At 36.3% G+C, this 13,580-nt stretch overlaps 1 protein-coding gene across 1 annotated transcript in view; it reads left to right on the top strand.

The window, feature by feature from the left end:
* The first annotated feature begins 1,401 nt into the window (after nt 1-1,401).
* The window catches only part of LOC136032786 (tetratricopeptide repeat protein 4-like), a 61,049-nt gene continuing 48,870 nt past the window's right edge, over nt 1,402-13,580 (top strand). The window contains exons 1-3 of the mRNA XM_065713152.1: nt 1,402-1,503; nt 9,455-9,591; nt 13,192-13,309. Coding sequence (XP_065569224.1) covers nt 1,488-1,503; nt 9,455-9,591; nt 13,192-13,309 — 271 coding nt within the window. The 5' untranslated portion in view covers nt 1,402-1,487. The remainder of the gene's footprint in view (nt 1,504-9,454; nt 9,592-13,191; nt 13,310-13,580) is intronic.

The raw sequence follows: 13,580 nt of genomic DNA, 5'->3' as shown, positions 1-13,580 counted from the left end.
TACCTTTCCTATCCTATGCTCATCCGTTAAACTTAATGGAAACCAAACAGTAGTATTATACTCAAGAAGAGGGCGGACCATTGAATTGTATTAGTAATAAATTGCGAAGGTTAAAGCTACTAAAGCTTCTCCTTATAGACGATAAACGATAATTTGCATTCTTTACGATTTCCGAAACATGCTTATTAAATGTCAATTGGGTATCAAAGTAAACGCCAAGGTCACGCACTATTTTATAGGAAGGGATTCGTATGCCAGACAGCTGGTAAGTATGCACAGGTGGGAGTTTATGAGCATAGTGTAGAATAACACACTTATACGGGTTTATGAACCTGAAATTAGATTCGCACCAATAAGTTAGAGAGTCAAGATCCTCTTGTAAAAGTTGCACATCGTTTTGGTCTCGTACTCGCAGAAAAAGTTTTACATAATCCGCGAACATCTTGACAGTAGAATGATGAACAGAAGAAGGCATATCATTAATAAAATAAACAAAATAAAATTGGACCCAGGCAGCTACACTGGGGGACTTCGCTTAACACATCAATTGAGGATGACCTAGCTTCACCAACAACAACCTGCTGAGTTCGTCTATTTAGATAATCAGCAATAAATGCAATTGTTTTTTTACCCAATTTATAAGCTGCACATTTTTTAAAGAAGGTTGGGTATTGAGACTTTGTCGAATGCCTTCGAGAAGTCGATTTAAATGCAGTCAAAGGGTATAGCTAAATTGGCAAAACGTTGAAAGTCCAAAATAACCTCAAGAAGCTGAGTATTACAAGACCTATTTTTTCGAAAACCATGCTGAGCAGGATTCCAAAAAAAACTTATTTTTTAAAAATTTCTGATTGTTTTTTAAAATCATGCCGTAAATTCAACCTTCGTGGAAGTTTTATCGCGAATCCATTTCCCCCCATGTTCCAGGGAAAGATTCCCCTGTAGAAAATTTATACAGCGAAGAATTCTCCACCCATATGCAAAACCCATGATAATGTGGACGCTCTTGGAATATCTCTACACATAAAAATTGAGTCACCAAAGTGAAATTAAGACGAATAAAAAGAATATCCCATAAAAATTAATGCAAACTTACCCCGTTTAAAATATTCCCTGAAAAATTTTGCAGAAAAGCTGCCCCCCCCACATAAAAACTTCACGTGTTTAATACTCTATGCAGAAATAAAAAAATTCATAAAAAAAATTCAAATTCATCCTTTTTCGACAGTTATCATGTCTTAGCTAAAAATTGGACTTGTTACCATAATGATTAAACCAAATTGTAGATATTGGGAAGAAATTTATTGGTGTTTGTAACTTCTTTTTGCCTAAAAGGTGACTTATATTCTTATGGCCAAAGGCTATAGACTTCTGTCACTCAGTTATTGCTGTCGAGCTGTGCTGAAACCCGAGTTCTTTTTCTTTATAATTTTGCCTAAAAAGTCGGCAACCATAGAATGTAAATTTAAATCTACAGGACGTGCAAAATGATAGACAAGACAGGTAACTCTTTTGGAGAGATGGCCAAGGTCAAAATCTTAAAGGAAGACTGTTGTGTATGAAAAGCCAATTGCCTAAGACATAATACTAGGTGGTATAATTTAACGAAACCCTTGGAAAGGGAGCAAGAGCCTAAATTGGACTGAAGTTAAGGCTAGGCAAATTTTGATGTGATTTCCTTTGTGTAGGCTAATTGAGACCTAGGTACACAGAAACATTAGAGAATAATGGGTATTCTGATGCTTAAGACCTAGTAACTAAATAACTGCTCCATTTGATTCCCCAATCAACACTTTCAAAATGTAATAGCCTAGGCCCATTCACTACCCTGAAAAAAGCTTGCCTCACCCTTTGCCAATGGTTTAGTATATAGCTCTAGGCTATACTGTTACTTCATAATATGCAAAAATTGCAGTTAACTGATTTTTTTAAACATTGCAGTTAACTGATTTAAAATACAAAAATTACAGCTAACTGATTTAAAATGAAAGGCACTTTCATTTTACTTTACCCCCATCCCCCTTAATGTGCCAATATAGAATAGGTTAGCCCAAAGTATATATCTCTCATGTGTTTTCATTTCTTGATTTTGCCAGTACACAGGTTGAAACAAGAGTGATACATAGAAAATTTGGTAAAATTGGTACAAATGGTATTACTGACTTTCATATAAAGTGAATATACCACTCGATGCCTTTTTTAATGCTGTTTACAAATATAATAATTGCTTCTACAACAAATTCAGATTTAAGCACTTTTTGACCTCTTAAAAATGACCTATATATGGGGTCATTACAAATCTGTAATAGTTTAGAAACAAATTTGGGCTATATATTTGCACATCAGGGGGGGGGGGGGTAAAGCATAGCATATATTAAATATGTAGACTAACCAATGCTGTATTTTTTTTTATGTGCTGTTGCACTGGTGATTTCTCTTCTCATTAAAATTTGATGTGCACAAACACATAAAAAAAAAACAGCAATGGTTAGTTTACATATTTAATATATGCTATGCTTTACCCCCACCCCCTGATGTGCAAATATATAGCCCAAATTTGTTTCTAAACTATTACAGATTTGTAATGACCCCATATATAGGTCATTTTTAAGAGGTCAAAAAGTGCTTAAATCTGAATTTGCAGTAGAAGCGATTATTATATTTGTAAACAGCATTAAAAAAGGCATTGAGTGGTATATTCACTTTATATGAAAGCCAGTAATACTGTTTTCACCAATTTTACTGAAAATAGGCTATATAATTTAGACCATATATTTGCACAAGGGGAGAAGGGAGCTGTGGGTAAAATATAGGGGAAGTGTCTTCAAAATGTGTTAACTCTATTTTTTTTGCATATTATGAAGTAGCCTAACAATTGTCTTCTTAACATGATTACTTCTCAGTAGGCCTAATTCCAATTCTAGGCTTATACCAATGTTTTTAAAACAGCTCTTACTTTGTATATATCACATTTCTGTTGATCAGATCTCCATCTTTCTTTCCATTTTCATCCATAGAGTAAGATTTCCAGTAACCAACATTGACAGCTGATCACTACTTCCACATTTGAATTACTTTGAAATCTCTACCATACCTCAAGTCAGCTGGGCTGATGGCATGGGGTATTCCCCCCAGTGTCATGGGGGTCATACTATGAACTCTGCTTTCCTCACGCACCTGGCAGAAAATATGTTATATCAATCCATTGAATCACCAACTAGGTTCAGAGATGGACAAATACCCTTGCTACTTGACCTGGTAATCAAAAATGACCCAGATCAAATTCTAAGTATCAATCATTTACCACAAATTAGTGCAAGTGATCATTTATGTCTCTTAACAACTCTCCAACTTTCACCACCCTCTTCTGACCATATTTGCAGAAGATATATCAATTACAAGAAAATCCACAAGGAACTAAGGAGAATGCAAAATGGCAACTGGGAAGCACTGTTTGAGCACAAGTCAAGCAATAACTACCTTACTTGACAAGGTCCATAAAATGCAAAATGAACAGAAAGAACAGATACTGGGCAAAATACAGGCAAATGAATTCTCAAGAACAATATGATAAATTAAAAAGCAAGGAATAGACTAAGAAAGATTACATGATATTCTATAAAAACATGAAAATATCATTGCTACAGAAACTAAAACTAATCCAAAGAAATTCTGGAACTATGTATCATCAGCAAAACCAAGACAACATTCCATTCCCTACCTAACCATGCCATCTGGCAAAATCACCAATCATGCAGAGATAGCAGAAACCTTAAACAAACAATATTCCTCAGTCTACATTATGGAAAACTCCAGAAACATCCCAGATATCCAGGAATATCCTGTCAATGTAACAATGCCAATGGTTGTCATTTTTGAGTCAGATGTCCAAAAACAACTGAAAAAGCTTGGCATATCAAATGACTGGAAAAAAGCTACTGTTGTACCATTACACAAGAAAGGCTCCAAAGATAAAGCTGAAAATTATAGGCGTATAAGTCTAACATCAGTAACTTTAAAGATTCTCAAGGGGATCATAAACAATGCTGTCACTAAGCACTTGACATACAACAACAACATGTCTCCAAAATGGCCATTCCACAGACACAAACCTAATACAGTCATATGATGAAGTTACCAAACTACTGGAAAAAGGGACACCCATGGATGTGATTTTGTTGGATCAAGCAAAAGCATTCAACAAAGTTGCACACCTAAGGCTGAAAAGAAAGCTTCAAGCTTGTTGTATCCACTCTGACATCATTGAATGGATTGTAGACTTCCTGGGAGAACAAACCCAAAGAGTTGCTGTTATTAATGATAAAGGAGTATATGTGCTATCATCACCTATACCTGTTCTTAGCAGAGTTCCCCAAGGAACCATGCTTGGGCCATCACTTTTCAACATATATATCAATGATGCTCCTGAAATACTCCAAAACCTTCTCACACTCTCTGCAGATGATAGTAAGCTCACTGGGGCAGCATCATCTTGGGTGGAGGTTGCCTCAATCCAAGCTGGATGACTGGACTACACAATGGCTACTTGAATTTAATTCAAGCAAATGTAAATTTTTACATTTTGGCAATAAAAATCAAAAACATGTTTACACCATGCAAAATCAAATAACTGGTCAAAGAGAGCCTCTAGTTGCAGTTACAGAGGAAAGAGACTTGGGTGTCATAGTTGACTGCCAGTTAAAATTTTGAAGTCATAATGAAAAGATTGTTGCTAGCACAAACCACACTTTAGGGACAATTAAACAAACATTCACAATTAGATCTCCATGAACAATCACCAAGCTTTACAAGAGTCTTGTCAGATCAAGGCTGGACACTGCCATGTCAATTGCATCTCCATTCTACAAAGTGGACAAGGACATAATAGAGAAAGTACAGAGGAGAGCAACAAAGATAGTAGATGGGTGCCAACATCTTCCTTACCCAATGAGACTGCAAACTCTGAACTTATGCAGCATGACTTACCAAAGAAAAAGGAGTGACATGATTAACACTTACAAATTGACTTAAAACAATCCAATTCATGGTCTCTTCTTCATTGATTCATCACAGTGGACAAGGGGTCATTCTAAGAAGCTCATTAAGGTCAATGCTCAGAGGAGGGAACGCCATCACTTTCTAACCAACTGGGTTGTAGACCTGTGGAACTCCCTGAGTGATCATACTGTATCCAGTAAGACTGTCAAAGAATTCAAAGTCTCACTTGACAAGGAGTGGAGCAATAAGGAATGGAGGCTGGAATGGGACACCTTGGAGTCCCAGAGCATAAACCCTAGTCAATAAAACCAACTTAATATTCAAAACAATTCCGAATCAATCCACATGACAATTTTTGAAGAAATGCTGAGCAATGCTACAGGATGGAAAATCCTTCAATTGCCCCAAGTTGCAATTTAAGGTAATACCGCTTAGAAAGTGGATTGTTACATCATTGGATTTGTCAAAATCTTCTGATCATGTAAATTTAGCTTGAACAATCTATCTATATACAACACATATAATTTCAAATATACTGATGGACAACAATAAAGCTCAATCACTGGCTGAAAAAATAGCTTCTTTCTCAGATCAAGGAGCTTTTCTTGAAGATTTTATTGGTATGCCTTCTAGTCACAAAATGTTATGGAGAGGGCAAGGAGACCAGAGAAAACATTTTTGTAAATAATTTTGTGGGCCATAATCATGTTGCCATGTGTCCTCTGGTATGCAAGAGTAGGAAGCTTCAAGTGATGTAGGCTAAATGCTCTTTGTATGGTATCTGTTTGAGGCCTTCAACCATTTTGGATGGTGTTTGTTGTACTCTTTCTAGTATTTGTTTGTCCTTCTTGAAATAGGGTGATGGCAGGGACATTCTAACCCTTAGGTGCAGGGAAATTAGTACCTTGTAGTGCTTCATAAACACACTTGGGCATCTGCTAGAGATTGTTCTTTTGATCATTCTGAGAGATTGTAGGGCAGATAACAATACAGATTTTGAATGGGTGCTGAATTCAAGTTGACAATCAACAATGACTCCAAGATCTTTTTCTTCAGAGACTACAAAAAAGGGGTTACCTTGTAGATGGAACTGCTGATGTGTATTATGATTGCCAGAGTGGATTGGCATTTGCATTTGCCTGCATTGAAAGAGAGGAGCCATGTATCAGCCCAAGTCCCAAGAATGTCAAGATCCTTTTGGATAGATTGCAGGTCAGAGGTTATGGCTGATTTACCAATAAGGTTTGAATCATCAGCATAAAGTGTGAGGAGGTTTGGGAGAAGATTGGGTGCATAATTTATTTAGGGTGAAAAAACTCAGCCCAAGAATGGTCCCCCAGCAAACCCTGCTTAAAACTGTTGTAGATAAGGAGACATGAGAGACACCTTTAGAGTCATGAGCTCTTACAACTTGTGTTCTTTCTCAAAGGAAACTGTATCCACTGGACTATAACATCATCAACAGCTGCTGCTTTTAGTTTGGTGATGAGGAATTCATGATGAACCCTGTCAAATGCTTTTGAGAGGCCCAGGAGCCCCAAGTTGATGGGTAAATCATTACCCAACAATTATTTAACATAATCGTATGTGTTAATTAGATTAGTGTTAACAAATTTTAAAGATCTGATGCCATGTTGAGTAGAAGTGGGAATGTTGTTATTTTTATCCAAGTGCTGAATTAGAGCTCTGTTGACAAATATCTCAAGCGCCTTTACAACCATAGAAGTGATGCTGATAAGACAGTAATTTTCTGCATGATTTTTGGGGCCTTTGTTTGTGGATTGGTGTGATATAGGATGTTTTCCAATCCAATGGTAGTTCTCTGTTTTGTAGGGACAACTGGAAGATTCTACACAAGGAAGAACTGAGAACAATTCAGCACTCCTTGAGAAGCCTTGGGTGTATCCCATCTGATCCTTTGGATTTATTACTTACTTGTACTTGGGGTGGGAGTCAGGCGTTTCTGCCTCGCCTGGCATCCAGAATCTTTTTGACCTCTTTGGACCAGGTTTTACAATCTGCTGCCAATTTCTCTGCAAATGGGAGCCACTGGGTTAACCATCTATTTTCAAATTTCTTAATGCCCCCAATGGTATCTGGGTCAGAATTGATCAGGGTCCACCTTCTTTTGCCCTCCTTGATGCCTCTTCCAAGAGTTGTAGGGCTCAACTAGAAGGATTTGATGGGGTAGGTATTCTGGTGGTCTCTGCAAGATGTGACCCAGCTATTCTAAGCAGCAATTTTAGCAGTGGTAGTAACATCTTTTCTAATCTTGCAGAGTTGGCTTACCAGAGAATTCTAAGTACTTGGTGTGAGCATCCATGTTCAAAGGCAGCTAGTGCTCTCTTGTGTTGAAGCTTTAAGGACCAAGTTTGGATTTATTAAGATCAAGTTTATCCAGGCTATTTAAGACCATATCTTTGATAATTTATAATTTTGTCATTATATCACATATAAAGTTTGATGATGCTGCAGGGATAGTTGGACAAGATAGGATGGTGAAGGCAGAGACAAAGTGGATATTCAATACATTAGCCTTATCTACTGGTAATGAGTGGGTTTTGCCATTATGTTTGAGGCCAGGAATGGTGTGATGGTTAGAACTTTTAGCAGATACATGTCTCCAGAAAGATTTGCCTTAATATCTGTGGAAACCTTTCTTCTCGTGTTGAGACTTCAGTTTTCTAACTACACTGGAGGCAAGGTTTTGAGCCTTTGCATACCTTGTCCAATTTTCTTGGGTTTTCTCCTTGTTGTACCTTTTCCAAAGACTGACTTTCCTGTTGATTATTCTTTTTGCATCTTAAGAAGAATCTTTTTCTTTTTAAATTTAAATGTTGAGAAACTACAAGTATTCCAAAGTTGTAGTCAGCCAATCCTAACTATCAGCCAATCAACTGTCTTAACCTTTATACACCAAAATTAATAGAGAGACAAAAAAAGTTTAATTTAAATAAAGCAGAAGAACAAAACAAAAGATGAAAAAGAAACAACAACAATATTTTTGACTTCATTTCCAGGAGCCTTCTACAACAGAAAAAAAATGAAGGAAAAACATTTTATTTTGAATTAACTCATCTAAAGACAATGACAATAAAAAAAAGAACAACAACAAATAAATATAACTCACATTTTAAGCATTTTCGGAAATGCAAATTTGTCCAAGATTAGGCACGATCTGAGTACTGGGACTCTTATTCCACTTTTAACTTATTTTTAAATTTTGATATCATTGGTATTTTAATGAAATTATCTTGATAAATTCTTAATGTTTGCAATGTATTTCAGGTATTTGCCTGTGAGTGTTTTTGAATGTACCAACCATTTATAATTTTTAATATTCTGCTATGTTCTGTATAAGTGGTCACTATTTTAACCACAAAAATTGACTCTTGACATATATTAATTCTATTTATGACTCATTTTGATTTATTGACCTTGAAGCAGCACATGCTGATTTAATATTTTTGTGTTGTTATTTATTTGTTTTTGATCCTTGCTTTTGTGTCTTCTTCTTTTGTGTCTTGACATGCTCGTGTTAGTTCCAGCTATTGTGTTGAATAAATATATTCTATTTTATTTTATCCTGATAGATAAACACACCAATAGTTTTCTCCCTAGAAAAGAACTAATTGCAAATATTTAGCTCTGACTCACAATAAGTAATTAATTAATTACTTTTTATAAATTGCAACTCAATGATTGCAATTGCCTATTGAATGTCAAAATTTACAAAAATTAATTGCAATAAGCTTATTGAACATGGGGAATAATTAGCATAGCTGTTTACTTGAAAAATGAGGCATGAAAATGTTATGTTTATAAAAAAAAAGAAAAAATAGAGAACCACTTCAAGTGTCCCATCTCAGTGCAATTTTACCTTTATGCTGGAGGGAGGTCAGGTGAGAATTTCTTCAAGATTAGCTTGAACTTTGAAGAAACATATCAAAGAAAGTTTAAAGAATTGGGTAGAAAGAGGCTCATCATCAATATTTCAACTCCCAGTTCCTGGAAATGTTCTTCAGATAACCCATCTAAAAGTTCAACCTGTATGTTCATTATTGCAGTAATACCTGCAGCCAGGGTGGCAAGGGGGACCTGGCCCCTACTCGTCAAAGCTGGTGGTTAGGATTCCCTGAAAAATTGGAAAATAGTTGCAAAATTGTATTTTTTCCTACTCAAAAACCCTTAAAAACCCCCTCGCCTCCATAAGATATTTGTTCAATTTACCTATAGTATCTAACAAGTATGTTTTTGTTTCTAACAAGTATGTTTAATGTTTCTAACAAGAATGTAATTTTATTTGTAAAAACATAAATTTTCACATCTTTTTCTTAAAATATAATTAAATAATTGTTCATATAGTAATTTACTTAATATGCATCTCCCCCATCTGTATGCAAATGTGCAAGCTAGAACCCAAACTTCTGGGAAATACTGCTGCTTTGTATTTAAGGTGACATGAATCAGCCTAAGGAAGAAATTGAGACACTTGCACAGAGGCTAGATAGAGAATTAGATGAATATATAGACAGTTTGCCATCAAAACCTTATAGGCCTCCTGAAACAAGTGATCCAGAAAGATTGCTAAAGGTAAAGTATTTTCCTTTTGATTATAGATTTGTGATTTAAGGTCACGAAGTTATGTTGAGCAGAAAGAAAATAAAATATATTATGTAGTCTATATAAAGGGTGTGTATATTGTATACTGATGATATTATGGTGTATATAGATGATTTGTGGTTGTTATGTTTATTAGCTGCTAAAATATGTATAGTTTTTGTGGCACTTGGTACCAAGTGACATATAGCGATTGCAAATTCTGTCAGTCTTTTGGTCTAGGTGTATGTTTTTATGGCACTTGGTATCTACCAAGTGACATATAGCAATTGCAAATTCTGCTGGTAGATCTGTCAGTCAGTTGGTCCTGGTTTTGCTAGTTTAGGCACTTTCAGGTAAGCTAGGACGATGATATTTGGCAGGTGTATCAGGAGCCAGCCCAGATTAAATTCGAAATTGTCCTTACCTTGATTTGACCGTCTGGGGGGAGTGGGGGGGGACAGTTAAATTGGAAAAAATAGAAAAAATGAGGTATTTTTAACTTACGAATGAGCGTTCGGATCTTTATGAAATTTCATATTTAGAAGGACCTTGTAGCTATGATCTCTTATTTTAAATCCCAACTGGATCCAGCGTCATTGGTGGAGACTTGGGGGGGGGGCCTGAAATCTTGGAAAACACTTAAAGCAGACAGATCAGGATGAAACTTGGTGGGAAGAAAACAAATCCAAGATACGTTACTGACATAACCGGAGCAGATCCGCTATGGATCTGGTGACATATGGGGAAGTTGGGGGGGGGGGTAGAACCTAAAATCTTGGAAAACGTTTAGAGTAGGGGGATTGGGATGGAAATTGGTGGGAAAAATAAGTAGAAGTGCTAGATACGTGATTGACATAACTGGAACGAATCTGCTCTATTTGCCGGGAGCTGAGGGGGGGAGGGGTAATTCTGAAAAATTAGAGAAAATGAGGTATTTTAATTTACGAAGGAGTAATCGTATCTTAATGAAATTTCATATTTAGAACGACCTCGTAACTCAGATCTCTCATTTTGAATCCCTACCGGATACAGCGTCATTGGGGGAGGGGAGAGACCGAAAATCTTGGAAAACACTTAAAGCGGAGAGATTAGGATGAAAATTGTTGGGAGGAATAAAAACATGTCCAAGATACGTGACTGACATAACCGGACTGGATCTGACCTCTTTGGTGGAGTTTGGGCGGGGGGGGGGGGAGTAATTCGGAAAATTTAGAAAATATGAGGTATTTTTAACTTACGAACAGGTGATCAGATCTTAATGAAATTTGATATTTAGAAGGATCTTGTGCTTTAGAGCTCTTATTTTAAATCCTGACCAGATCCGGTGACATTGAGGGGAATTGGAGGGGAAACCGGAATTCTTGGAAAACGTGAAAATTGAGGTATCTTTATATTACGAATGGGTGATCGGATCCTAATGAAACTTGATATATAGAAGGATCTTATGTCTCAGATGCTCCATTTTCAATTCTAATCGGATCCGGGACATAGGGGTTTGGAGGGGGGAAATAGAAATCTTGGAAAACGCTTAGAGTGGAGAGATCGGGATGAAACTTGATGGGTAGAATAAGCACAAGCTATAGATACGTGATTGACATAATTTTAACGGATCTGTTCACTTTGGAGGAGCTGGAGGGTGTTAATTTGGAAAAATTAAAAAATTGAGGAATTTTTACCTAAAGAACAGGTAACCCAATCTCAATGAAATTTGATATTTAGAAGGAACTCATGTCTCAGAGCTCTTATTTCAAATCATGACCAGATCTGTTGACATTGGGGGGAGTTGGAGGGGAAACCGGAAATCTTGGAAAACCACTTATAGTAGAGAAATCGGGATGAAATTTGGTGGGTAGGATAAGGAAATGTCGTAGATACATGATTGACGTAACCGTAAAGGATCCACTCTCTTTTGGGGAGTTAGGGGGTGGGGTTCAGTGCTTTGGCGAGTTTGGTGCTTCTGGACGTGCTAGGACAATGGAAATTGGTAGGCATGTCCGGGAGCTGAACAAATTGACTTGATAAATTCGTTTTCCCCGATTTGACCATCTGGGGGGCTGAAGGGAGAGGAAGAAGTAGAAAAAATGAGGTATTTGTAACTTACGAGTAGGTGATGAGATATTAATGAATTTTGATATTTAGAAGGACCTCGTGACTCAGAGCTCTTATTTTAAATCCCGACCGGCATTAAGCCTCCGATTTTACTTTTAAATCAATTTATTGATTCGTAGAATTTTGCTAGAGCTCATACCATATAAGCTCTTGGCTCTTGGCTCGTCCGGCCTCGTCACAAGTGCCATATGAGCTCTTAGCTCTTGTTTTTTTTTTGTATCTTCTGCTGATGATTGCCATTGAACAAACGATTCAAATATCCAGCTCTTGTACTTGGTTAGCTTAAATTTTATCGATTGTTATTAGTGTGTTTTTAAATTACATATGTCAAATACGGTCTTTAGGTGTAACAACGATAATTTGGTCTTTAGAATGTTCTGAATTCAGAAAAATTCTCAAGGCTCTTCATTAGTTCATTTTTGCATCTTCAGCTAATGACTATCATTGAATAAACGGTTAAAATACCCAGTTCTTGTGCTTGCTTTGTTTAAATAATATCTGGTGCTTTTAGTATGTTTTTAAATTAAATATGTTTCTAATATGTTATTCAAATATGCGTTTTAGTTTTATTTCACCATCTATATTGGAAACCTTAATATTTAAAAATACTCACTGTAAAATACGCCTGCATGGTCCAAGACTTCTTGCAAGATAAAATAGAAAAAAAAAGGTTGTAATATTTATTCATTGTGTATTTGAAGAGCAGTTTGATGCTGCACCGCTATTTGGAATTTTCTCTCAAGAAAGGTTTTCCCTAGAAACCCATCTATTGATTTTTCATAAGGAGGCTCGACAAACGTAATTCAATTAATAAAATGTAGGTAATTGGCTATATATTGGCACATTATCTCTTACGTTTTTAGCGCCCTGATGCCATGAAAATTCTTGCAGAAAAAAAATGGGTGAATTCCAGTCGTAATAAGATTTTTTCCTAAAATCATCAGAAGTTCTCTAATTTATGTAAGAAATGTGTCCACCCTAATTCCGGTTTTTACCCGGTTAGAAAATTTTCAAACTCAACTTTTTACGATTAAGGAACTTCATCAAATATGAACTTGATTTTGTTGGAATTCCCAATAATATTTAAGAAGATTAGCCCCCCTCCCCATCCCCGACAAATGTTTGCCTAAAAATACAGTTTTTGTATTATATGTTAGGCAAGTACTTGCACGATTTAACCATTCATGTTTGAGGTTTATTAATTTTTCTACGGCTTAAAATTGCTAATATACCAAGTCAAAGGGTTCAAGTTTTGAAAACTGGTAGCCTAGAAGTCGTGCAGGATTTCTTTTTGGACGAGGGAGGTCTGGTATTTTTGGGAGGGATCTAATTGTTCCAATTATTCCGGGAGTGAGATTTGTGTATAAATCTGAAATGTGACGAAGAGCAGGGGACAACCAGTAGTCAATTCACGTGGTAAATGTTGCTCCTGAATTTGAATAAGGTCAGTTAGACTTGGCATAAATTGTGGTTTGATTATAGGAGATGGAAGAACACCCAATTTTTATGACCAAACAGCCAGAAGAGGGTGAATCCCTGCCACCGTTTCTTGAAGGAATTCAGCAACTTAGGTATGATACTAGTGAGAACACTCCTGAAGGTATGTACCACAATTCCCACAATAGCATGTATAAATGAACGCTAGTGTGTCAGTTTGAACCCAGTTTCGATTGAACCCAGTAAACTATATCTTGTCTTTAAACCACTTGATTACTTTTTCTGTCAGTTACTTTAACGTAACGCACTTAATTATATGTAATTGAAACATAAGTTTTTCTTTATTGATATTTATTAAAGTCATAGTCTTGAAAAACACGAAGATTACCTTTATGAAGAGGTACTATCTGAGCTTTCTTGAGGAGGAATGAAAA

The sequence above is a fragment of the Artemia franciscana genome, chromosome 11, assembly GCF_032884065.1.
Source record: "Artemia franciscana chromosome 11, ASM3288406v1, whole genome shotgun sequence".
NCBI lineage: Eukaryota > Metazoa > Arthropoda > Branchiopoda > Anostraca > Artemiidae > Artemia > Artemia franciscana.
The sequence above is the reverse complement of the archived record's forward strand: the minus strand, read 5'-3'. Positions and strand labels throughout refer to the sequence as shown.